We start from the raw sequence: 25,103 nt of genomic DNA, 5'->3' as shown, positions 1-25,103 counted from the left end.
TATTTGCATACATAGTTTTCAACAATCGTCCTTGCAAAATCTTGTTCCAAATTTTTTCTCCCTCGTTTTCCCCCACACCTTCCCTTAGAGAGCAAATAATCCAATACATATTAAACATGTGAAATTCTTCTATATGTATTTCCCCAATTATCATGCACAAAAAAGTCAGATCAAAAAGGAAAAAAAAGAAAACAAAAAGCTAGCAAATAAAAACAAAAAAAAGTGAAAATACTCTTCTCTGATCTACATTCAGTATTCATAGTCCATTCTCTGGATATGACGGCTCTCTCCATCACAAATCTATTGGAATTGATAGGAATCCCCTCACTGTTGAAAAGAGCCAAGTCCATCAGAGTTGATCATCACATAATATTGTTATTGCTGTGTACAACGGTCTCTTGACTCTACTCACTTCACTCAGTATCAGTTCATGTAAGTCTCTCCAGGCTTGTCTGTAATCATCCTATTGATCATTTCTTATAGAACAATAATATTCCAAAACATTCATATGCCACAGTCTATTTAGCCACTCTCCAAATGAGGAGCATCCACTCAGTGTTCCTTGACGCTAAAAAAAAAAAAAAGGGCTGCTACAAACATTTTTGCACATGTGGGTCCCTATCCTTAGTTTATGACCGCTTTAGAATACAAGCCCGGTAAAATCACTGCTGGATCAAAGGGTACGCACAGTTTGATAGCCCTTTAATTATTATAGTGGAAGGAACATCTTTAAACAGTTTTTTGAGAACAAGAGTTTGGAAACCAATCCTATGGCAAATTAAGGAAAAAAAAAAACCCACTTTTACTTCATCCTCCTTTTCTTCCCTTTGCAAGTTTAATTTTTAAAAAAATATTCAGTTTTCCTAATTTTATATTACCTTCATTTTATAAAATATCTCTTCCTCCACTTCTAGGAAGTCATCCCTTGTAACAAAATACAAAACTGCAGGAAAAAAGCAGTTAAGTGCTATGAGTTTAGGATGACAGCCTGTTGCATTTCACACTCTTAGTCTCCCATCACTGCAAAAGGTCTCAAGTTGTATTTACTTATTCTCCTCAGTATAATGCCAGCTGCTGTCACTTTCCCCAACTTGGGAGACAGAATCAGCAGAGCGCAATTTCATCTCTACAACCACCTCTTCGCTCTTCGCCTTTAAATACAGTCTCTGGTGCCGGGACATAAAAGATGAGTCTTTCCCCCGCCCTGCCAAAATACGCCTGCGCGGTGAAGACTTCGACGTAAAGATGACGGAAGATCCCGCGCGCCCCACGGACGCCCAACCCTCCTGCACGCTTGTGTCGGGTTTTGACGTCACGACGCTCTGACCTGGGTCGGGGGTCGGGCCGTGAGTTCGCCACGAGGGCGGGGGTCGCGGGCGCTTCCCCGGCCGCGAGGCTGGGTTGCCCGAGGAGCCCCCGGACCCGCCTGGGGGTCTCCGCCGGCGCCGCCGGGGCCGAGCGGGTGTGACGGAGATAGATGAGGAACCCGCCCCCGCGCAAGGGCTGGAGAGCGGCCGGTCCTAGTGCCGCCCGCCGCCCCTTGTCGGGCCCGTGGCAGGGCCGACAGAGGCCGCAGCCCCGGCAGCCCGCGGCCCGAGCGGCCTAGCTTCCTGGAGCGCCTCCGGGACTCCGATGGCAGCACGCGGCCTGGCCCAGGCCCTAGCTACCGTGTGTCTCAGTGCGAGCCTGTCCTGTGTGACCGGCAGGGCCCCCGGCGGCCGCTGCTGGGCTCCTCTGCAGCTTCCGGGCCGAGGGCCGCCTTACAGGTACTTCCCGAGGCCGGCTCCGACCCGCCGGGAATGCCCTGCCTACCTGCCGACCTAGAGGCGTAGGACGCCTGGGGGAGGGGGCTCGCTTTGCACTCCAGCTGCAACCTGGGCCGAGGGCGAGCAGCGCCCAGAGGGGCTCTTCCCCTCTTTGTGGGCAAGCGGACGTGCTGAGTTTCCCCGCTCGGTACGCGGCGGCTTCTTATGGGATACTTCCCCCCATCTGGCAAAATTCACTTCTATTTTAGTCCCCAAATCATTGACTGAGGATCTGCAGGCGCTCCTAGACACTGGGTGGTGGTTGGGGGCGTGTAGAAGGGGGATGCCCGTACAAGTAAGGAAACTTACTCTGAAGGGCTTGTATTGTTTTCTCTCCTCAACTTAATTATCTAATATTTCATTTTTCTCCATTTGCACGTGAAAACAATTTTAAGCAAATCTTTTTAAAAGAAAGTTTTGAGTTCCAAATTATTTCCCTCCCCATACTCCTCAAAGAAAAAGCAAAGAATTTGCTATAGCTTATACATCAGTAGTCATGCAAAGCATTTACAGTTTTTTACTTGGATAAATCCAGAAGCGACACTTTTACCTTTGAATTTTGTGCCTAAAGTGTAAAAAGCAGAATTACTCTAAATTTCTAAAGATAATTTTAATGTGAGACTTCTCTTCCCCACTCCTATATTTGCTGTTAGATTTTACAGTCAGGTATATCGTTATTTTTTATTTGTATGAATATGTTTATATGGCGTGTGTATCTGTTACTTGCATATACACCTGTGTGTAAATACATATATAGGGATGGAAGTTGGAAGTTCTTTGCCACTTCTATTCCATTTCTTTGCTCTAAACCAAGAATGAAACAGATCTATAACTATGCCGTCTGGTCAAAAGAAAAATCTTAGGAAAGACCTTAAGTATTTTACGACTTCCAGGAACCTAAGGAACATTTTTTTTTTAATGCAATAAAAGCTTAAGAATGTGAAAGAAAACTGACTAGATCCACCAGAAAGTTAGTTTTGCTTTTTGAAAACACTACTATGAACCTTAGCTCCCAAGATGACATACAGAAGCACACCTTTGACGATGCTGTGGATAGAGTGTGGGCTCTGGAGTGAAGAGGTCTTGAGTTCATATTTGACCTAGAATGCATGCTGTGTGGCCCTGGGCAAGTCACTTAATCCTGTTTGCCTTAGTTCCTTATCTACTAAATGAGCTGGAGAAGGAAATGGCTAGCCACTAGTATTTTTGTCAAGAAAATCCCAAACGGGATCATAAATTGTTGGGAATAACTAAAAAACAACTGATTTAACAACAACAAAAAAAGTAAGAATGGGCTTCCACATCTGATCTCTACAGGCTATGTAGAGTCAGTCACTTGAGTGAGTCACTTATCTTCCCAATCATTAAGCCATTGATTAAACATTATCATGTAACAAACACCGTTTTAAAAGCTAGGAATACAAAGACAAAACCCAGATAATTTGTAGATTGCACCTAGGAAATATAAATGAGAGAATCTCTTGAGGAAAATATTAGTGGGGGGTGGGGAGGGGCAGCAGGCAAGGGGAAGACAAGGGGAGCAGGCCTTTTGAAGAAGGTGGTTTTTGAGCCGAGTTTTGAAGGAAATCAGGGAATCCAGGAGGCAGAAGGGAGAGAGCATTCCAGGCAAGGGGAAAAAGGCATGAAGTTGGGAGAGGGGAGTATTGTAAACAAAGAGAAACATTATCATTATTGTTGGATCAGAGTAATAGAAGCAAGAAGACTGAAAGCATAGAAAGGAAATTGTATGAAAGGCTTTAAAAGTTGGTTACATCATATAGGGACTGTGTGGGCTGCTGTATGAGAGGAGAAAAGGAGGTTTCTACTAGAGATATGAATTGTCCACAGGTTAGATAGAGTTCAGGGCCATTCCAGTCTTGTGAGAACAGGAAGGTCATGGTGTCTTTGACAGTACTCAGTCTAGAAGCCCCAAGTACCTTTTGATGCCACCAATCAGTAGTTGGTGATTCTAAATCGGATGTCAGGAGAGAGTAGGGCTAGAAATGTGTAACCAAGAATCATCTGCTTAGACAAGAGAATTGGACCTGTTGCATGAATTTAGACATTTGTTTGATTAGGTAATGCCAAAAAGCCAACAGGTTTTATTATACTCAAAAGTGTGTGACCCACCTCAGTAGTTTATAAGAACGTGTACCCTTTAGCATTAAGCTATATGTTGGGGGCAGTTGGATTGTTCAGTGGAAAGAAAGCTGGGCCTGGAGTCAGTTCAAAGCCAGCCTCAGACTAGTATCAGCTGTATGAAGCTGACATCCTTATCCATTGGAGAAGGAAATAGCAATCCACTCCATTATCTGTTGAGAAAACCCCTAGTCATGGAGAGTTGGATATGACTGAATGACTGGACAACAATTTATACATTATATGAAACAGAAAAAAAAAAAAAAAAGATAGCTACTCATACAAAGAAATAAATTATACTTATTAAGGAAAAAGTATATTATTAGCTGCAGGAAATGAGTAAGAGATATTCTTGTTATAAGCTAGTTTCACTACTCAAAAGAGAACTACTTGATAGACTAGTTAATGGAGGGAGACTGAAATCCTCCCCCCCCCCCTTTTTTTTTAAAAATCAATTTCAGTCTTTGTACCAATTAGAGGTGCAAAAATATTCTCTGAAAAATACTTGAGAACCAGTTATTGCTTTTGGTCCTATAATTCATTCAGAGTTCATATACAACAAAATGTCAAATATAGAAGAGAATAGAATTGGTTCTGAAAATTAAGTGTTAAGAACAAGTAAACCAGAAATTCTCTTATAATGGTAATACTTCCTTTGATTATATATGATATAATACATATATCTCTGCTACATTCCTGTACATCTTATAGCTCCCTTTCTGGACATAAAGTTTCTGGCATGTATTTCCACAGGCAGTTAGAAGAATTGAGAAACATTGAACACAATAATAAATGGAAATTAACGTAATTGCTATTATAAGTATTATAAAACATACAACTTCATTGAACCTGGTTTCTGGCAACTTAGCTCAAATATCAAGTTGGTCCCTTTATGTAGACCCTTCCCTAAATCCCCAATGCAATCCCATTGTAGGTTAATGGTAAGGTTTGTTCAAACTTACATGTGCAACATGTAAGTAATATCTTAAGTAACAGATTTCTTATTTTGTTATCTTGGTCTTGGTTTATTTCATGGTATCTGCTTCTGGGAAACATTTTAATTATAATCTTGCACCATAACTGTCAAGTTCTTTATTATTATTATTATCATATTTAATTCTTACAACCCTGGAAGATAGGTGCTAATACTTACAGATGAGGAAACAGACAAATAGAAGTTAGGTGATTTAAGTAGGGTTATATAGTAAGAATCTGAGGCAGGTTTTGAATTCAGATTTTCCTGATTTCAAATCCAGTGTGTTTGCCACTTAGTATCCTGTTTTCCCTTGGAATTTCTGTGTCCAAGAGAACTTGTTCTTGACCACTGTTAACATATTGTCCAGGTGGGCTTACTCAAAACTCATATTCACTCAATCAACATCTTGGTGTTTTTAACTGGGATGTTATCTGTTAGCCATATCTAGAATGGGCCTTGTTTCTAGGGCAGATTTGCAGAGGAGTTTTTTTCCTTAATGGATTGTCTTTCCAAGTTCCAAACAACTTGGTGGTTTTCCTAAGTGATACTGCAAATTCAACCTGCAAATGACACGACTTAGTACAATTTGGTGAGACCTGACAAAACCCAAATAGGTTGACTTTCCAGTAATTCGTACATCTAGTGAAAATCAGTGCAAATTGTAGGGACTTAAGAGACTCCCAGTTTTCCAGAGGTAAGACCCAATAAGCAAGCTATGCCCTGAGCTTGGCAAACAATAATACTTTGGTCTCATCCTCTGTATGAACTCAGCTGTAGCAAAATCCCAGAATTATTTCATACCAGCACCAGATTATAGATAACTTTTGAAACAACTGATCCTGAAACAGGTCTACATATTCATGAGGTATATCATACCCAGGTTCTGAATCAACCAGATGGGAAATATGTGGAAAACTTGAGCCAAGAAATTCTTGGAAGGCTATCTTCTCAATTCTCCCAGTCATCTCTATACATCAGCAATATTTTCCAGAAGATACTTTCTTAGCAACAATTATGTTGGAATTTCTATCTCATATGGTAATTGCCATTATTTATAGTTTAGAGCCAGGTATAGTTTTTCATATTGAAATAACATTCCAATAAAATAATAACAAAAACATTTGTCTTCAGTATTTAAGTTGGCCATCATTAACCTGTCTGTATTATAGGACTGCATTAGGTAACCCCTAAAGTAAGGTTTTTTAATTGAGGTCCATTGATAGTAAGTTGATTCAGATATAATTTTATTATTCCCCATGCACTTTTATAATTCTTAATATAATGGATCAGGCACTGAATCTCAGACAATTAGGCTTCCCAAGTAAGCAAGCTAGAACATACCCATTTAAATATTATAACCTTTAATCTGACGGGCACTTTGCCTTTCAGGAAAAAAAGTAAGTTCAAAGTTCAAAATCATAACATTCAGATAGAAAAGGAAATAACCTCCAAAAAATACATTACATTTTAGGTATCATGTCAGATTAATAGCATTTCTTATGCAGTAGTTTCCCAGAATCAAAGTGCAAGAAATTGGGGATAATTCTAACATAAAACAAAATCACAACAGCATTTTTTGCCAGGTGAATGACATTAATTCTGTTGAATTGCATCCCTGAACAATTTTGAAATACAAATTTCATGCCTTTATGAATTTTATACTATATTCAGAGACTTTATATAGAATAATTAAAACCCAATTTTGTTTATAGATATAAAAGTGACTCTTATTTTTGCAGTCTACAGACATTTCACCTTAATGCCAAATTTTAAATATTTTTTTCCATTAGTCAGTTTTTCTTACAGAAGGTCAAGTAAAACAGTTGTCCTTATAGGAAAAGCCACATCTTTAAATGAGACTGCATTACAATTTTGTTCAGAGCAAATTCCATAAAAATCTAATCTGGATTTCCAATTTCAAATATTACTATATAGAATCTCAACTCTTATTATTGACCCATCCACCTTCATTAAGTCTGCTGCCAAAAATCAATGTAAGAACAGTTTTGCATTTTCAACTCCTCTTTTGGGGCCCTTGTGGGTCTTCTAAAGCATGGAAATTGCAAGTATTACAGTTCCTTTTTATTGTCCTGCCTCATTTTCCCTGAATTGTCTTGCCTCAGTTTCCCTGAATTGTTCTGCCTCAGTTCCTTGAATTGTTTTGCCTTGATCCCTCTGGTTGCAACCCCCCCTTTTTGCTCATTAGAACTGAGATAATTAGGGCTGTGGAGATCTGACATTCCAAAAGATAAAACTACAAATGTCCTATCTCAGATACCTAACTGGCATTGTCTATCTCTCTAAATTTCAAACTTCTTGGCTCTAGTTAGACATCACCTAAGTCCTCCCAATTAGTAAGAATTTATGGTCCTACGCCCAACCTGTCAAAACCGGATTGATGGTCCCTGCCTGGAGATTCCTGCTCACTAGAAATTGGACTCCACCCCCGCTGCCTTTGTGTATCTTCTGGAGCTTAGAGTCATATATATAATGGGAAATTCCTTGGATGTTTGGAGACATCAGCCCTAGGGGCAACATGCCCCCAGCACAATCTCTCTCTCAAATAAAATATTAAAAACTCTCTAATCTCTATCTTGCCTCAGTTTCTCTGGCATTACAATATAACTTCTGTTATAATGAAATTATGAATATGTATTCCCATCATAATGATTAGAATATAGTCTTCTATTGAACATTCAAAGACATTTTAGTATTTTTGTTGTATCAGTCGTTATATTGGCAAAGGTGCCGGAGTGGATTATTTCTTTCCTCACTTCATTTTCAGATGAGGAAACTAGGCAAATAGGTTAAGTGACTTGTCCAAGGTCACACAACTAGAAAGTGTTTGAGGCCAGATTAGAACTCAGGATGAGTCTCCTGACTCAAGACTTTGCACTCTGTCTGTTGCACCACCTAACTGCCCATGTCTACAAAGCTTGTTTTCTTTATATAACATATAAAATCTTCAAATTGGCACAAGTTTTATAATATAGTAGCAATTAATTGCAAAAGTTTACTTTTTCTTCATCAAAATGGAAATTTTGAGTTTGGAGAAAATACCTTTTCTGTAGAACAGTAATCTTGGAGATCAAAAAAATTTACAAGGCTATCCTCAGTCTACATTTTATTCAACAGTAAGATAAGAGACTGATCTTATTCTGAAGGAGACATTTACTCTATTGAAAGCCTTCTGGCATTATATTCCAATTCCTTTTAAGTGATTTTGCTTCTACTTCACTAGACAAATAAGTTAGAGGCAATAAAGATAAAGTAGATGGCTAAGTTTAGAGTCAGGAAGATTTGTGTTCAAAACTCATCTCGAATACTGGCTGAGTGATCCTGGGCAGGTCACTTAATTGCTGAGAGCTTTAGTTTCTTTATCTGTAAAATGAGTATGCAAATAGCACCTTAGGACTGTTCTGACTATAAAATGAAATAATTGTAAAGCTTCTGGCACTGTATAAATGTTAGCTATTATTTTGTATTCACAAAAGAATACAGGGGTGAGGTAAACCATACTTTTAAAATTAAATTTAACCCATTTCAAATAATTTGCTGATTTAAACAAACCTCTTTTCAAGATAGAGAGGAGAGTTAATTGTACTAGATGGCTCTTACATACCACATACATTTATGAAGAGTATATTATGTTCCAGGTAATCTGCTAAGTGTTAGGTTTACAAAGAAAGACAAAACATCATTTCTGTTCTTTAGGAGTAGGAGAGACAATATAAAATGATGTTAGTAAAAATATATGTATAAGTATATATATGTGTGTATGGTATATATGATGATATGTTATAGATAATGCATATACTATATATTTATATAATGTAAATACATGTATACACATATATACAGATACATTAGTGTAAATGGAAGGCAATCTCTGAGGAAAGTCCCTGTGTATGTGTATGTATATAAGTGTGTGAAAGGAGGGAAAGAGAAAGAAACCACCAGCAAAAGCTTCTTGAAGGTTTGAGGTGATTTTTGAAGGAAGTCCAGGAAGAGTGGGAGGGGGAGCACTGAATTCCAGGCACATGGGCTTGCCTGCAAAATGGCTGGAGTCTGGAGATGGAATGTGGGGAATAGCTGGATTGTAAAGTACATGACACGGAGAATATATAGGAAGGATAGGGAAGTTTCAGATTGTGAAAAACTGTAAATGCCAGACACAGAATATTTTATACCAGAGTCAAAGGGGAGCCACAGTTCATTGATTTGGGGGCTGGGGCAGGACATTGGCCTCTTTTGTTTCTTGATCTTAGTGCTTTAGAGAAATTTTGGCAGCTGAGAAGAGGATTTTAATTGAGGCAGCTATTGTAACAGTCCTGATAGAGGTGTCCAGAGCCTGCATCAGTATGCAGGCTATAATAGCCTATATATTAGTGGAGAGAAGGTTCACATTAGAGATGTTGTGAGTTAAGGCAGCAGTGACAGCACTTGACAATGGATTAGAGGAGAGTTGGAAGGGAGTGAGACATGATGTATTTGACATGCCTGTGGGCCATGCAGTTTGAGTTATTCAGAAAGCAGTTAGTGATGTGGACTGAAGCTCAGGAGAGAAACTAGTGCTGAATATATAATTCTAGAAATTGTCTGCATAGAAGGGGGAAAGTGCCCAGAAGAGTGTCTTGCTTGAATAACTAAGGTTAGTGGATGTGAAATGGATTATCAAGATTCAGCATAGGAGGCCCAGAAAGGGTAGGCAGATGGATGGGATGAGAACCAGGAAAGAGCAGTGTTAAGAAAACCTAGAGAGTGATATTATTTTGGAGGAGAGTGTTTAATACATGTTTGTTGAATGCATGGAAAATAGGAGACAGTTTTGTTTAATGTTTGAAAAAATGTTTTCAGATCCTTTAAGGGAGGTCTTTTTAAAACTTTATTTTTAAAGAATAGCTATGTAATATTTTGATTTTTTTTTCTTTTAATAGTTCCTCTTCATCACATTTGTTCCATCTAAGCCCAGTCATGTCAGGTTCAAATGGTGCTGATGAAAATTCCCATAACAAAGCTCGGACGTCACCTTATCCAGGTTCAAAAGTTGAACGGAGTCAGGTACCCAATGAGAAAGTGGGCTGGCTTGTTGAGTGGCAGGAGTATAATCCCGTGGAATACACTGCAGTCTCTGTCTTGGCTGGACCCATGTGGGCAGATCCACAGATCAGGTGAGTAATTTAGGTACAAATTTAGCAATATGAACCCTGATATTATTTGTAAATCAGGAGTTTAAGTACTGAACGTTGTAGTTGTTCATGTTTGTTTTTAATTTACTTATGATACTCACATATAGTAGTTGATTATTTTTGTTGGTTTTTATGATGATCCATGTATATAGGATTATCTATAGTTTATCAATATCAGATTTATTGAACTCTTGATCCTATAAGTAAGCAAATACTTATCTCATAGTGCTTTTTTTCTAACATCCTAGTTTATTATTTAAGGAGTACATATATTTATCACATTATTATATAGGAGCCCTCAGGATGAAAAAAAAAGGAATTACAAAAGGACTGAAAAATAGAAAAAACTTAATAGGAGAAAAACTTCAAGAGAAGAAAAAAGAAAATTCCATCTAAATTCACAGCAGTTCAGAACTTATTCATATGTATATCCTTTTTGTAAACAATTTTACCAATTTATATCCATGAGGTTAATACAAATGTATTCTAGTTAGCATTCCATCCAGCTCTATTATCAAATAGGTGATAAAAATTAGACTCAATCTTAGAGTAATTGAGATTAGCAAAGAGCATTATAAGTTTTATTATATTCTTTTCTGTGTCTTGATTTGAATTTATTGTATCTTTCTCTTCTCTCTTTAATGCTTCAGTCAGTGATTCCAAAATCTAATCCTGCCAAATCTAGCAATGCAGATCACAATCTATCTATGATTTTTAATTTGTCTAATTCCAGATATCTTGATGATTTAAGCTTGTGGCCTATTCATTTGTTATCTTTTGCTTTTGTATTCTTTTTGAAAATTTATTAATAAATCATTGAGCTTTTATTAAACACCTGCTATGTGTCAGATATTGGGAATGCAAATATGAAGAATGAAATAATCCCAGCTTTTAAGGGATTGATGCTTATGTTATGAGAGTAGCCCACTTGCTTTTACATCTGTAGCAAACTGTCCAAGATGTATATGATGATTGACCAGCATGGAATTTAACATGTTCAAAATAACTTATTGTCTTCTCTCCTAACCCTCTCCCTGCAACCTGCCTTTCCCGAGTTCTTTTTTTTTTCTTACTTTTTTGCGTTCCACCATCTGCCAGCTGCTAAAGTTACCTTTCACTCAAATATTCACATATTAATCCCCATGCAACTCTGTAAACTCCATGAGGGTAAGGATTTTCATTTTTGTCTTTGTAAAGACAAAACTCTGTGTCTAGCAATGCTTGTGAATTTCATTTAGAAGACCCTGCAATATTAGTGTTTATTGAAATGAGCAGTATGTTGTTTGAAGCAGGAGCAACTGGAAGGTTTTTACCATCTATAAGAAATTGTTCATTCTTTCTCTTTTTGCTTGTGAATGCCTTCTATGACAGTGGCAAACATCTCTGGCAAACATACTTAAATCTATTTTTATTCCTTGATATTAATAATCAGAGCCAAATTATTTTGGTTGTTTCTCTAAAGGAATCTCATGATTGTAATATGGACATGAGACACCTTTAAGGTGGTGCTTTGTTTTGCAAAATATATCATGTTTTGGTCAAATAATAAACACAATGGGATTTTAATTTCCTTTATCTTTTAAGTCATTTGTGTGTCTAACCTATTTAGAGTGTGCTTAGGTAGATTTACTCTCAAAACATCCTTGGTCTGTTTCTGGGACCATATATTTCTAAATGTAATTTATAGAAATAGTACTCACTTTGGTAACTAGTTTGTTAAGTTTAGTCATACTTGTTAAGATTAGCCAATTTCATTTTTTATGTTGTTACTGGTTCTAATTCCCTTTTTGAAGACAGTATTCATGTAATAGTATTTGTGAGACTCTTGTATAGGCTACAAGTCTTTGGTTTCCTTTATTTTTTGATTTTGAATCTAATTTTGCAGTATATTTTCCTCTCTCTTCCTCTCCTATTGCATTGAAGTTAACAAAAACTAAAACATGTTAATTTAATTTGGAGAATCTTATCAAGTTCTTCACAGGGTTTCTCTTCCTCTTCATTTATAATAGGTAACATATAAATAGCAGATTAATAAAATAGGTATAGAACTGCCTTTCTAGTCAAGATAATCTTATTCTAATCCATATTGATTTTATATATCTAGACAAGTGATTTAAATATCATAGTTGTCCAAACAACTCACTTAAAATGTAATTGCAAAATAGTACCATTTGTAGATGGAATTTATTCACCAAAGAACTCCCTAAACTGTATGAAATCACTTGCCTAGACAGGAATAAAAAAGATGTTGGGACACAAATTTAAGACATAATCTAATGAATATATCTTTAAATTTGTGATAATATGTGATGTTATATATTAGTAAACTGCACAAATAATATGTATAAAAATTGAAACATTAGTTTCATTCTTTACTATTTGGAAGTGAAAAATGAATATGGAAAGTAGAAATTAACTTTTAAAAGCAGATAGAAATAATTCTACTTCAGCATTAACTATCTTTGAGGAATAACAGATTGAGTTTTTAAATACCTGGAAATATTAAATTTTGGCATTGGTTTTTATTTTTATTGTAGTGAAAGAAATTTTTCTCCAAAATTTAATGAAAAGGATGGACATGTTGAACGAAAGAGCCAGAATGGCTTGTATGAGATTGAAAATGGACGACCTAGGTAGGTATTGTGGCTGAACCATTAAGTGCTTCTGGAGGCATAACTAGTTTATTGAATACCTGCTTTGTACAGCAAAATCATATTTTAATATAGATTTGAGAACAAGATTATTTTATCTTTTATCAAAACAATGCAATTTGTGGATTTACATTTCTACTGTAGAATGGATTTTGTGCATAAAAAAAAAAAAAAAGATGAATTAACTGCCATAGAGAAATAGGCATTTGAAAGAAACACAGCCAGATAATGAAATATGAGGGAGTTATGGGAAGTAGTAGCAAATTGAAAAGGTTATTAATAAGGAAGTTTTATCACTACTCCATGGAAACTTGAATTTTCAAAGAACATTTTACCTGGAAGAAATTTACTGACTCATTAAATTACTTGTATTTATTTAGTCTCTGTAAATATTTAAGTTATATTTTGTTTATTAAATATTGTAAATTCAGAATTTCTGAGATTTTGTATGATATCATAACTGTTAGTATTTAAAATTGTTATACTTTATTCTGGTCAGTGTACATGATGAGTAACAAAACACTTCAGCTGAGGAAAAAAACCTGTGGCGTTTAAAAATGAAACAAATTTTGTATGCTTAATATGCATTTTTATTTTTGGTTATAGATAGGAATTTTTGGGGAGGAAGGAAGAGAGTAAGCAAGAAAAGAGGGTAGTAGTGGTTATTCTAAATGATATGAATAGAAAAGTCATAGCATCAAATAGAATGAATTATCTCATCTGACCATTCTCAGGGGACTAGTTTTGGTTATAACCCAGACTGAGAAATGTCAGTTCAAAGTGGAATAATCACAGGATCTTCTGTCATATGTAGCATCTTTAGTAGGGAAGTCTTTCTTTTGGGTTAAATTCAGGAGTAAGATAGAAGAGAGGAAATTATGATTAAAAGCAAATGACTAAAAATATTAATGAGACATAAAGTTAGAGACATGATTTCCCTCTAGTTGTTATTCTTTTTTTTAGGGTTATGCTTATTGAGCTCAATTTGGAAATAAAAAGAAGATATAAATTCAAATTACTCTCTTTTTTCTTCTAGGAATCCAGCAGGTCGGACAGGACTGATTGGCCGAGGACTTTTGGGACGTTGGGGCCCAAATCATGCTGCAGATCCCATCATTACCAGGTAAAAATTCAGAAACTTTAATGATCAAGAAATAAATGGATGGGAAAAAACAGACATCATCCTTAAACTCTTACTAGTCGTATTTTATATCCTAGTGCTCAGCACAGTGACTTTCACATTTTTATTGTTCAGTCATTTTTCTTCATGTCCAACTCCATCTGAACCCATTTGGGTTTGATTTGGCAAAGATACTGGAAAGGCTTGCCATTTCCTTTTTCAGCTCATTTTGCAGCTTTTATATAATTGATGCCAAATAAACATTTGTTTGAATTGAAAATACATCTTAAATAAAATGTAGCTTATGTACATAATTGTGTTTGCCATATTCTGATTATGTACCAACATAGACTAGTGCAAGAGCTGTGACCAAATCAGATTGGGATGTGATGGGATACAAAACCTTACCCAAGCAGCAACCCAAACAAATGTTAATTATTCTGAGAAACAATAAGAAATATTAAAACAAAGTCAAAAGACTAGAAAAAGGAAGAAAATGTAATCTTGTTCTTAAATCTTAGTCAAAGTCTGGGGATCCAAAAGATCTTTGGGGCAGACCTGTTTCGCAGTCTGCTGTCATTTGTGACCTGAAATTGGGGAAGTGAATGACAATGTACAAGATGCATTGGTGTTAAATTCAACTCATTTTAATATAGATAGTGACCATTGCTTATAATACTAATTCATAAATGGAAGCTACCTAACTTAAATGAAATTGGATTTGCGCTTTGCTCATAATAACTTAGATTGCTATGATTGTTGTTATTTATTTTCAAGTTATTTATTCTCTGTTCTGTTTTATTCTAGACTAAAAGACTTTTTAAAAATTATTTTCAGGTGGAAAAGAGACAGCAGTGGAAACAAAGTCATTCACCCTCATTCTGGGAAAAATATCTTACAATTTGTAGCAATTAAAAGGAAAGACTGTGGAGAATGGGCAATTCCAGGGGTAAGAATTAAAAATAAGTAACATTGATATTTTTCAAGTTTATTAAAATTTTGTTATTGATTTAATAATCACCAGTAAAGATAAATAAACTTACATAAAAGAAATAAAAACTCAAGATCTACAAAATAGAATTCGTTTTCTTTATCCCTAAACCTGTGCCTCTGGTAAATTTCCCCATCATTATTTAAGATGCCAACAACCTCCTTGTCATCCAGGTTTGCAGACTGCTGTCATATGTAACTTTATAGTCTGCTAATTGAGCCTGCCTCTGGTCTTTGCTAGTCCATTCTATCTTTTGTGTAGCTGCCAAAATTGGCTTAGTGAGCCTTCTTAAAGTAGCTTTAAGTTCAAATGTAAGATTCTTTGGCATTTAAATCTTTTCTCGACCTAACCCACCTTCACACATCTCACTATCCATATTATGCTATTTGTACAGGATATGCCATCTCTGTTTCTTTGCAGTCACTTTTTTACCTGTCTGGAATGCTCTCCTTCAATCTCTTTAGAATCTCTGGCTTCCTCAAGACTTACTTCAAAATGCCACTTGATGCAGGAGGTCTTTCCTGTTCTCCTCTTCCCTCGGCCTTGTGCTTCTAGTTTTGATCTCTGAGATGACCTGTCCAGTCTGTTTATCCCCATGAACTGATTAGGAGGTCTTTCCTGTTCTCCTCTTCCCTCGGCCTTGTGCTTCTAGTCTTGATCTCTGAGATGACCTTCTGTCCAATCTGTTTATCCCCATGAACTGATTATTGACATGCTGTCTCCACTATTAGAATAGAAATTCTTTTAGGGTCAGGACTGTTTCACTTTTGTCATTGTTTCCCCAATGCTCAACACAGTGACCTTCACTTTAAAACTTGTTTGCTGAGAGTTGTTTGATTAGTTTGGCTTTCCTAAGATCATAAAATAATATATTTAGAACCATAAGTAACATCTGTAGTCATCAAATCATTGTATCTTATAACAGTAGTTATAATAATTACATTTTTTGTGTTCAGTTGTTTTTCAGTCATCTCTGACTTTTTGACTCCGTTCAAGGTTTTCTTGGTGAAGATATTGGAATAGTCTGCCAGTTCCTTCTTCAGCTCATTTTTTACAGATAAGAGAACTGAGGCCAAAAGGTTTAACTTGCCTTGGATCGCAAAACTAATTAGGGATCTGGGGCCTAAGCCTGGAACTCAGGAAGAGGAGTTCCTGACTCCAAGCCTGGCGCTATCTGCTGTGCCATCTAGCTGCCCCAAATCATTGTAGGCTTTAAGATTTACAAAGTACTCTAGTGACCATTCTTTTATTCAGCACTAGGAGATCATAAGAGGGCTTCTCTTCCAATCCTTTCCTCTTCTAAATGAAGAAAATCTAGGTCCAATCTTTCCCAAGTTAACACAGATATGGAGGAGCCAGAATTCGAACCCAGATGCTCTTTAAATTTTTATGTTTCATGATAGAAACTCCTTTGATCTGAACCCAATTTATGTTTTAAATTTCTGGGAAATCTTCACATTGACTTCACTAATTTATTCATACTTTTCGATTATTCCACTACTGTAGCTTTTGTTCAGGTTATCACCCAACCTTGAATACTCTTCCAGCTCCCTTCACTTATCTAAGTGCACTCTATTTCTTGAAGCCCAGTTCATATTTTATAAAACCTACTCTAAATACTCCAGCCTATTCTGATTCCCTCTCCCCCTTCCCTTGCTTTATAATTTATTATTCATTTGAAACTGAAGCAAACATGCACAGCCCTTCCTTATTTAAATCCAACTCACTTGTATGTCATCCATCACTTTCCTGATGTCATATTCCTCTTCAAGAATGAAGGACAAACAACAGCTTAATCATGTATGTTTTGAGGTTTCAGATCATAAGGAGCTATCTTATTTGCCATCCTTTTGTATTCTTTAGTAGTGATGATGTCTTAACCCACTTGTACTGTAATGTATTGCATGTTTTCTTTCTTTTAGCTCTCTGCCTTTAAAGATAAGATTTCCCTCATATCCCTCATGGCACCTGACATAATGCTATGTATGTAGTCTGTACTGGTTGAATAAATACCTTCACCACAATTCTCATGTTTTTCCCTTTCTTTCTACTTCACAGTCACCAATATGGTATCTATCCTAATCTCTTAAATATTAAAATATTCTGAGAATTGGATCGATCCATTAAGTTTAAAGATTTGACATTTCTTTTCTGTTTAATGTTCTTTAATTCAAACAATTGTTTCATGTCTCTTAATCAGATAAAAGATTATGTAGCAAAATGAAATTACATCAATAATCACAGCAAAAGCATAGGAATATTTCATTGGGGCATAGGCTTATTTATGTAAGAAGGTAATTTATCCCTTCTATAAAAGATTTCATCCATTTGGATTAAGATAGGAAAAGGTATTAAAACCAAGAGAATAAAATTAATTTCTTGAATTTATATTTTAACTTCTTTCACTGATAGGATGGATGTGGATTAAAATGATGTTAGTTTCACTTCCTCTTCCTGAGTATATTTCTTCAAATGTAAAATGAGAAAATAATAATAGTTTTATTATTACTGTGTGGAGTTGTGGAAAAAATGTTTTGAAAACTTTAAAACATTACAGAAATTAAGGTTCAGCAAACATGAATTACCTACCATGTGCAGAGTGTACTGTGTTTGCAGAGTGTGAGTTATTGTTGATGCATATTAGCTTTTGCTCTGTAATTTACCATTTTATAACATTGCTGGAGTGTGAAAGGTTATATTCCTTAACCTCAGTCCATAACTATTACATTTTGAAGCAGGGTATCAGAACTAGGAGGTTAACAGTCATCTAGTGAGTGCTCTCATCTTACAGAGGAACATCCTGAGGCTCAGAGAAATGATGCCATTTGTCCATGGCAGTAAGTAGAGGAGCAAGGTCTTGAACTCAGAGCTTTTGACTATTAAGATGAGTAGGTATGTTTTATATTTTATTTTAATTAATTTAAGCATTTATTGTACATTTTTATTTGACTTCCCCCCCAAAAAAAAGACAATTCCATTTACTACCTTTATTTCCTCATGTGTCACTTCTCAGCTTCTCTCAAGCCGTCTTGTTACCAGTACTATTCAACTGAAAGATTACCAGTAATTTCCTAATTGTTAAACATAATGGTCTTCCTCTAGCTTAAATCCTGTCTCATCTCTCTCCAGATGTTTGTGTTGTCTACCACTCCCTCCTCCTGGATGTTCTTTTCCCTCTTTGCTTCTTTGACATAGCTCTTAATTCTTTTGTCATTTGTCTGACCATTCTTAGCAAATTGCTGGTCATACACTCTCTCCTATATACTCTGTATAGGTTTCTCCCAGAACTTTCTTGGACTCTCTCTCTCTTTTTTTCCCCCTTTTCTCTGTGTTCTTTTTAGTGATTAACTCCAGTAGAGTCAGCTATCCATTTCCTTCAAAATCTATATGTCTTTTTCTAGCATCTTTCCTGAACTTTAGTCTTTGCTACCTGTTATATATTTCTTTGTGGTTACATCATTGGCACTTCAAACTTTTCAGATCAGCCATCTTTTCTCCAAACTTATTTCTAGTAATGATGATGCTTGTCCTTCCAGTCACCTGGGTTCACAACCTAAGTTATTTTTGATTCTTTCTTCTTCAGCCACCTTAGACAAGTCCTACTAATTCTACTTCCACCACAGTTCTCATGTTTTCCCCCTGTTTTCTACTTCACAGCCATCAATATGATATCTATTCTAATCTCCTCTTGTCTGGTAAGACCGCTGCTGTAGTATCCTAATTGTTTTCTCCTGTCTCTCCCCTTCCTAGTCAGTTCTCTCTATATAGTTAACAAATTATATTCCTAAAACACAGGTCTGAACCATGTAACTCCTCTATTTATGTATCTTCAGCCAAAGCATATGGGCTGTGATACTTTCTGAAATTTCTCATCACAATGTTTTCATGTTTTTAATGATATTCTTTGGGCAAAAATATTCATTACTTGGTATCCACCCTGGTAATCATGAACCTCTGTGAACCAAACTAATATTCAGATGATAGAGAAAAGGTTCGTTTCTAGACCCGTACTCAAAATCTTTCCACTTAGTAGCACCTCCAGAGCTTATATATCAGAGACTTTGAGATAACTTTCAAACCACAAAGAGGTACAATGACTAGGAAATAAGACTGGAAAGGGTCTGATTATTTTTGGCTTGTAAAACTAAGACATTTATGATTTAGTTATTATATTCTAGAGCAGGGGTCCTCAAACTTTTTAAATAGGGGGCCAGTTCACTGTCACTCAGACTGTTGGAGGTCCAGACTATAGTAAAAACAGAAACTTTGTTTTGTGGGCCTTTAAATAAAGAAACTTCATAGCCCTGGGTGAGGGAGATAAACGTCCTCAGCTGCTGCATCTGGCCCGCAGGCTGTAGTTTTGAGGACCCTTGTTCTAGTGGCTTTGCTTCATCTTTCTTAGATTTAAGAGCTTGCCTGAGGCCTTACATCTAATAATGTAAAGAAGCAATATTTGAATTCAAGTCCTCCTAAATCCAAACCTGCTGTTGGCTTTGCTGCTTTATGGTCTGTCTTTTGATTAAAGATGGGAAAGGGAGGAAGACTAGTACAGAAAGATTCCCTTTTATAAGTCTGGTACAAAAAATTGATGCTTCATTGGGATAGTTGCATCCATAAACTCTTAATATTGATTAAGTAACTTCCCCCTGGTGAACTCATTCACAGAATTTTTATAGATGTAAATGTTAAAATCAACCAGCCATCCAGAATTTAATGTGCTGAGGACAGAAAGATAATCTCTCCCTCCAAGAAATGTGATTGTCTCTGTACCCATAAATTTTGATATGTATATACATACATTTTAGATAGATAGGAAGAGACTCAGATATACTTTTTTTGTGTGCCTTTTAGGGGATGGTGGATCCAGGAGAGAAAATTAGTGCTACCTTAAAACGAGAGTTTGGTGAAGAAGCTATGAACTCCTTGCAGAAATCAAGTGCTGAAAAGCAAGATATGGAGGAGCAGTTACACAAACTCTTCAGCCAAGAACATTTAGTGGTAAAAATTTGTTTCCCAATAATTAATCAGATAATGAATATTTAGTAAGCATCTACTACATGTCATACATTGTGCTAAGCAAAAATTAGGTTTCTACTCTGTATTACCAAATGCATCTTATAGACTTGTAAAGTTTCTAGAATTTTGAAGGGCTCTAGAGTTTTTCTTAATGGTGGTAAGTCTCCAAACTTGAAATTTATTGTCACTTTAGATTATTAAAATTTAGAGTAATTACCATTACCAAGGGAGTTTTGCCCAAGTTCTTGAGGAACATAAAGTTGTGTTAAATACAATCAGGCATAACTTTGGTTCACAGTGTAACTGTTGTAAACCTAGACAAAATCCTTTCCCAATCCCAATTCAAACCCCAAAGCCCTAACGATATTAAACTAATTTTTTCTCTGGTTATCTGGCTGAGTACAATAAGGTGGTACTTTACCTTAGCTTTTGCTCTGATTGCTGTTGCCTTTTTAGATCTGTTGCTTTTTCTATTCTTTGCTGTTTCTTGACGGTCTCCTCTGTAGCATTTTCCAAATGTCTAGGGCCACTAGCTTTCATCCATCATAGAGCTTTCTCCTAGTCAGATGTTTAACCATTGTAGTATGGGCTTTATATAGAAAGAACTATATATATAAAGTATGGATTTTCCTCTAACTTACATGCATGACATGTAAAAAGTTTTAATCATATAGCCTCTCTCTGAATTATACCAGTTGCAAAAATTAGTAGAGGCTGAATTATAACAGTTTTCCTTTTCCATATTATGAAACTACCAAGAGTTATTGAGAGATAACTATGTATATTCATTTGTTCAGTTTAAGCTATTGTGCTCAGAAGTTATTTTTGATTTAACAAATATAAAACTCCTAAAAAATTCCTAAATGACATTTTTAAAAATTTGAGCTTGTCTGGTGTGTATTAATTTTTCTAACCATGCCAAATGTATTTTTTCCATCTTTTGGTAAGTTATGTTACCTATTTCTTTCTTACTAGGTTTATAAGGGATATGTAGATGATCCTCGAAACACTGATAATGCATGGATGGAGACAGAAGCTGTGAACTATCATGATGAAACAGGTAGAAAATTTTATTAGCATGTACTGAATGCTTTTTTTGTTATAAGCATTGAATTAATAATATGCTGTCTTTTGTGTTATTGTCTTAATTAGACAATAAAATTTAAGAGCTTTCTTAGGATTAGGAGGAATTTGTTTCATATACTTAAATGTGTTTCCTCATGTGACCAAGGTGGTTTTGTGTGTGTGTGTGTGTAATAACTGACAGATTGGAGCTTCATCTAGTGGCCATGGAAAGGACAAAGGGCATATACCTACAATCTGGATTTTTTTTTAGTACTTATGATTTTAGCTTGTGCCTTATTAGCTCAAATGGTTAAAATGGTATAAGACAATCAAAATATATGGTTCCTTCTGATACAATAAGGTTCAAGGTATTACATAAAGTCTTGAATTTGTAAATGCCAATATATACTGTAAGAAATTAAAACTGAAATTTAGGGGTTAACACATGCTGGTTTTTTTCATGGATCTCTGAATAAATCTCTTACTGAAAATGGTGTGAGGGAAATTTTTAACCACTAATGAATAACTTAAGTGTCTACATTTATGGTGTTCTTCTTTTATATATAATATGATCATTCTCTGTGGGCAGCTTTCTTGGGGAGGTTTTCTGGAGGCAGCCTTAGTTTCAATTCAAAGTAATAATCACCTCAAATACAGCCAGCTGATAAAATCCAAATGTTTATTTTCTCCTTCCGAATCTTGTCTCCTTGCCTGGGGCTGGGCAGTTTTCTGGAGAGCCTTTCAGACCAGCCTTGGTCTCAGTGGGGGAAGTGCAGGAGGCCAGCCACCACGGTGGTGTGAGATGAAGTGAATGAATCTGGTTTGGCCTAAGAGAGTGGGCTTCTTCTGAACTGACTCTGACTGACTCACTGAAGCTCTTTTTATGCTCGGTATAAAAGGTTAACTCCTCCTCCGAGAGTGGGATTATAGGTTTCTGACTTGTGAATCTCCCAAAAGTGTGAACTCCAATGAGTACTTAAATACATTAGTGAGCTAGAGAATTTGTTAAGTACCATGCTAAATTAGCCAACTGACTTACCACTTTGTAAGGATTCTATAGTATTTTAATGATGAAAAGGATAAAGTTTAACCAGGTAAATTATTCTGAAAAGAATATATGATTGGGTGTCAGATATTCTGGTTTCAAGTCCTAATTTCGATACTGTGTCACCACACAAAAAGTAAATTGACTTTTCTGAACCTCTTTTATTATGTCTTTAGAGTAGAAATCACCTATCCTATCTACTGAATTGTGAACAATAAGCTCATATGAGGCAATGAGAAATGAAAAGGGTGATTGTAAAGTATTACTTTTATTACTTTCATTTTTCTGGTGAATAACAAGCAACATTGTCATTAATCCACAAACATTAATGATATACCTAACATATGGCAAGCACTGTATTAAAAACATTAAATAGAAATTGTTCCTCTCAGCACTCAGCAAAGCTTACTTTTACTATCAAAATGGCTTCTTATCAGGCTTACCAGTGGCTCATATTACTAGAGCACATATTTGACCCAGAATTACACAAATAAATATGGTAGTTAAAAAAAAAATATGTTGCAGGAAGGAACAGATTAATTGTTCTAAGCCTGTGAGAATTTGTCATGTTGAAATATAAACACTCGGTTTTGTTACTAAAATGAACTTGATTTTTCAGGAACTCCTGTCTACTCCACCTCTTTTTTTACTTACTTTTTATAGCTTTAATTAGAAAATTAGAGGGAGAAAGGAAGCTTTTTCATTCAGCAAGTGTTAATGATTCTATGTGTCAATATTGTTTTGGTTGTACAAAGTATTATATACTAGCATATAATATGGTATATAATATATAGTAAGAAGCTTACATTCTATGGGAAACAATTCTTAGAAATATGAGTAAATACAAAATAATAAAAAAAATGTGAAGTAATATTGGGAGGTAGAAGGAATACACACACAAATGTATATGGAGATATATAGACATAAATATAATAAAGAGGTAGAATGTTATAGGGGTAAAGAAAAAATTGAGATAATTCCCTTTAAAATAGGAGCCCTTCCCCAAGGAATTCATAGACAAATTTCAAGCAGTCTATGAACTTGTTTGGGAAAAATGTTAGATTTCTTTCACTCAATAATATGGGCAACAAATCACAGTGGTATTAAGCTTCACCAGATTCCCAAAGGAGTCCATGACACAAAAAAGGTTAAGGACTAGTCCTTTACAAACTTTAAAATGATATTTTTGAATTATTTGTATATTTCAGTTTTTCTTGTTAGATCTACTTCCTAAGGATAATTAAGAGCTGGGATATATAGATAAATAGAAAAGTTTTTTTTTAATGATAATTTTAAAAGCAGATTTATTTCTATTTAGGAACTTAGTTGAAACTGATTGCATGATTATAGAATTATTTGTATTTATTCACTTTATATTTATACTGTATAAAGGTTACTTGTCTCCCTCATTACAGTGTAACAGGATTAGGAACCTTAATTCTCAGTGAAGTGAAATAATTTGCTCAAGATCACATAGTGTTGGAATTGAGGTTTGAAGTCCTTTGACCTCAAATCTAACACTTTCTTCCATTGTACTATACTATCTTTTGGGCTGTTGGGAGCTAATCAATCTATAAAAAGTTAGGTGTCTGTCACTCCTTACCCAGTATTGAGATTGAGTTTTGAGAATAAAACTTGAAGAATGGTGTGGTAATATTTTTTAAAAAAAAAATAGCCTGTAGGTTTAATGATAGTTTTTATTTTGTATTTAGGTGAGACAATGGATAATCTGGCTCTGGAAGCAGGAGATGATGCCGGGAAAGTGAAATGGGTGGACATCAGTGACAAACTGAAGCTTTATGCCAGTCATTCCCAGTTCATCAAACTTGTGGCGGAGAAGCGAGGAGCTCACTGGAGTGAGGACTCAGAGCCAGGCTGCCATGGATGATGACTTAGGAATCTCTGTTTATATTTCAGGTCTTCAGAGGAACAGTGTGCAGGGCCCAGAACACAGTTTAGAAATGGCAGGTCACTTGTGTCCGTGGTGGTTTTATTCGTTTCTGAAATTGTATTTGAGTGTTTTTGCGTCATGGATATGATAGAAAATAGAATGGAATGCTTAAAGAGAAGAAAAGCTTTCTAGCCACGAGAAGAGGAATATAAAAGATAGCCTTCTGTACATGTTATATTTAGGCATTGCTTAAACCAAATTAAATTACTGCTGCTTTTTGAAGAATTGCAGACCTAAATAAAGAAATGACTGACTGAATGAATATGTGCCTGATGACCGTCTTCTCCACTTTCTTCTTAGTGGGGTTGGTTGGTTATTTCTTGCCATTCCTTCCCTCTTGCTGTTCTGCACTCGAAGTTTGGAGTGTTGCTGCTTCTTTTAGGGGCACTATTTGCTTCTGAAGGAGTGACATCCTTGGAGAATCTCCTATAAAGCCTAATTCCTTTTGTATTACCTACTTCAAATTTAGGTTTAGGTGGCCATGTGGAAGCTGTTTTTAAGAACTGAACCTTTCAGGGCATTTTTGACTTTACAAGGATCAATTTTATGAAATACTCTAGTTATTCTTTTCGTGAATGGTGAGAACTAGAGCTCTCATTGTTTCCATTTTAGAAAATTCTTCTTAATAAAAACTTGTCTAGGAATTAAGTAATTAGATTGATGTCATGTTTTATTTCATCCTACACAATTTTATGTGATGAATCAATCTTAAAATTACTAAAATGGCTTAGTAATTATAATAGTTTACATTCTTTGACATTTTTAAAGTTTACAAAATACTTTTTATACACTATACACTATCTCATGTAATCCAAATGAATCTGTGAGGTAGATGCTTTCATCATCATTATTATCTTTTCATAAATGAGTAAACTTGGACTAAAAGTGACTAATTCACTTGCCAGGGTCACATAGGACTTCAAATACTGGCCTTTCTAACCTTCCAAAGTCCAGAACTTTATCTACTATGCCAATTTTCCTCATTAGTAAGGAACTGAAATCTAATTAAGATCTAAAGGCAGGTCTTGGAGAGTTGTTCAGTTTTTGAAGGGAATTCAAAGACTTAAGAATGTTACTATTGTGACATAAAAATTTGAATGTTAGATGAATATTCCAAAATAATTTTATTCCTGGAATCAAGACATTAGTGGTGGT

The 25,103-nt window shown here is 35.6% G+C and overlaps 1 protein-coding gene across 1 annotated transcript; it reads left to right on the top strand.

Moving 5' to 3' along the window:
* The first annotated feature begins 1,351 nt into the window (after nt 1-1,351).
* On the top strand, nt 1,352-24,210 carry NUDT9 (nudix hydrolase 9). The gene is made up of 8 exons (XM_051963914.1): nt 1,352-1,766; nt 9,858-10,091; nt 12,647-12,742; nt 13,797-13,883; nt 14,718-14,829; nt 19,723-19,869; nt 20,863-20,947; nt 23,710-24,210. The coding sequence occupies exons 1-8, from the start codon at nt 1,633-1,635 to the stop codon at nt 23,883-23,885; spliced, it is 1,071 nt and encodes a 356-aa protein (XP_051819874.1). The 5' UTR covers nt 1,352-1,632; the 3' UTR covers nt 23,886-24,210.
* The last annotated feature ends 893 nt before the right edge of the window (nt 24,211-25,103 follow it).

The sequence above is a fragment of the Antechinus flavipes genome, chromosome 6 (genome assembly GCF_016432865.1).
Source record: "Antechinus flavipes isolate AdamAnt ecotype Samford, QLD, Australia chromosome 6, AdamAnt_v2, whole genome shotgun sequence".
In the NCBI taxonomy this organism is placed as follows: Eukaryota; Metazoa; Chordata; class Mammalia; order Dasyuromorphia; family Dasyuridae; genus Antechinus; species Antechinus flavipes.
The sequence above is the reverse complement of the archived record's forward strand: the minus strand, read 5'-3'. Positions and strand labels throughout refer to the sequence as shown.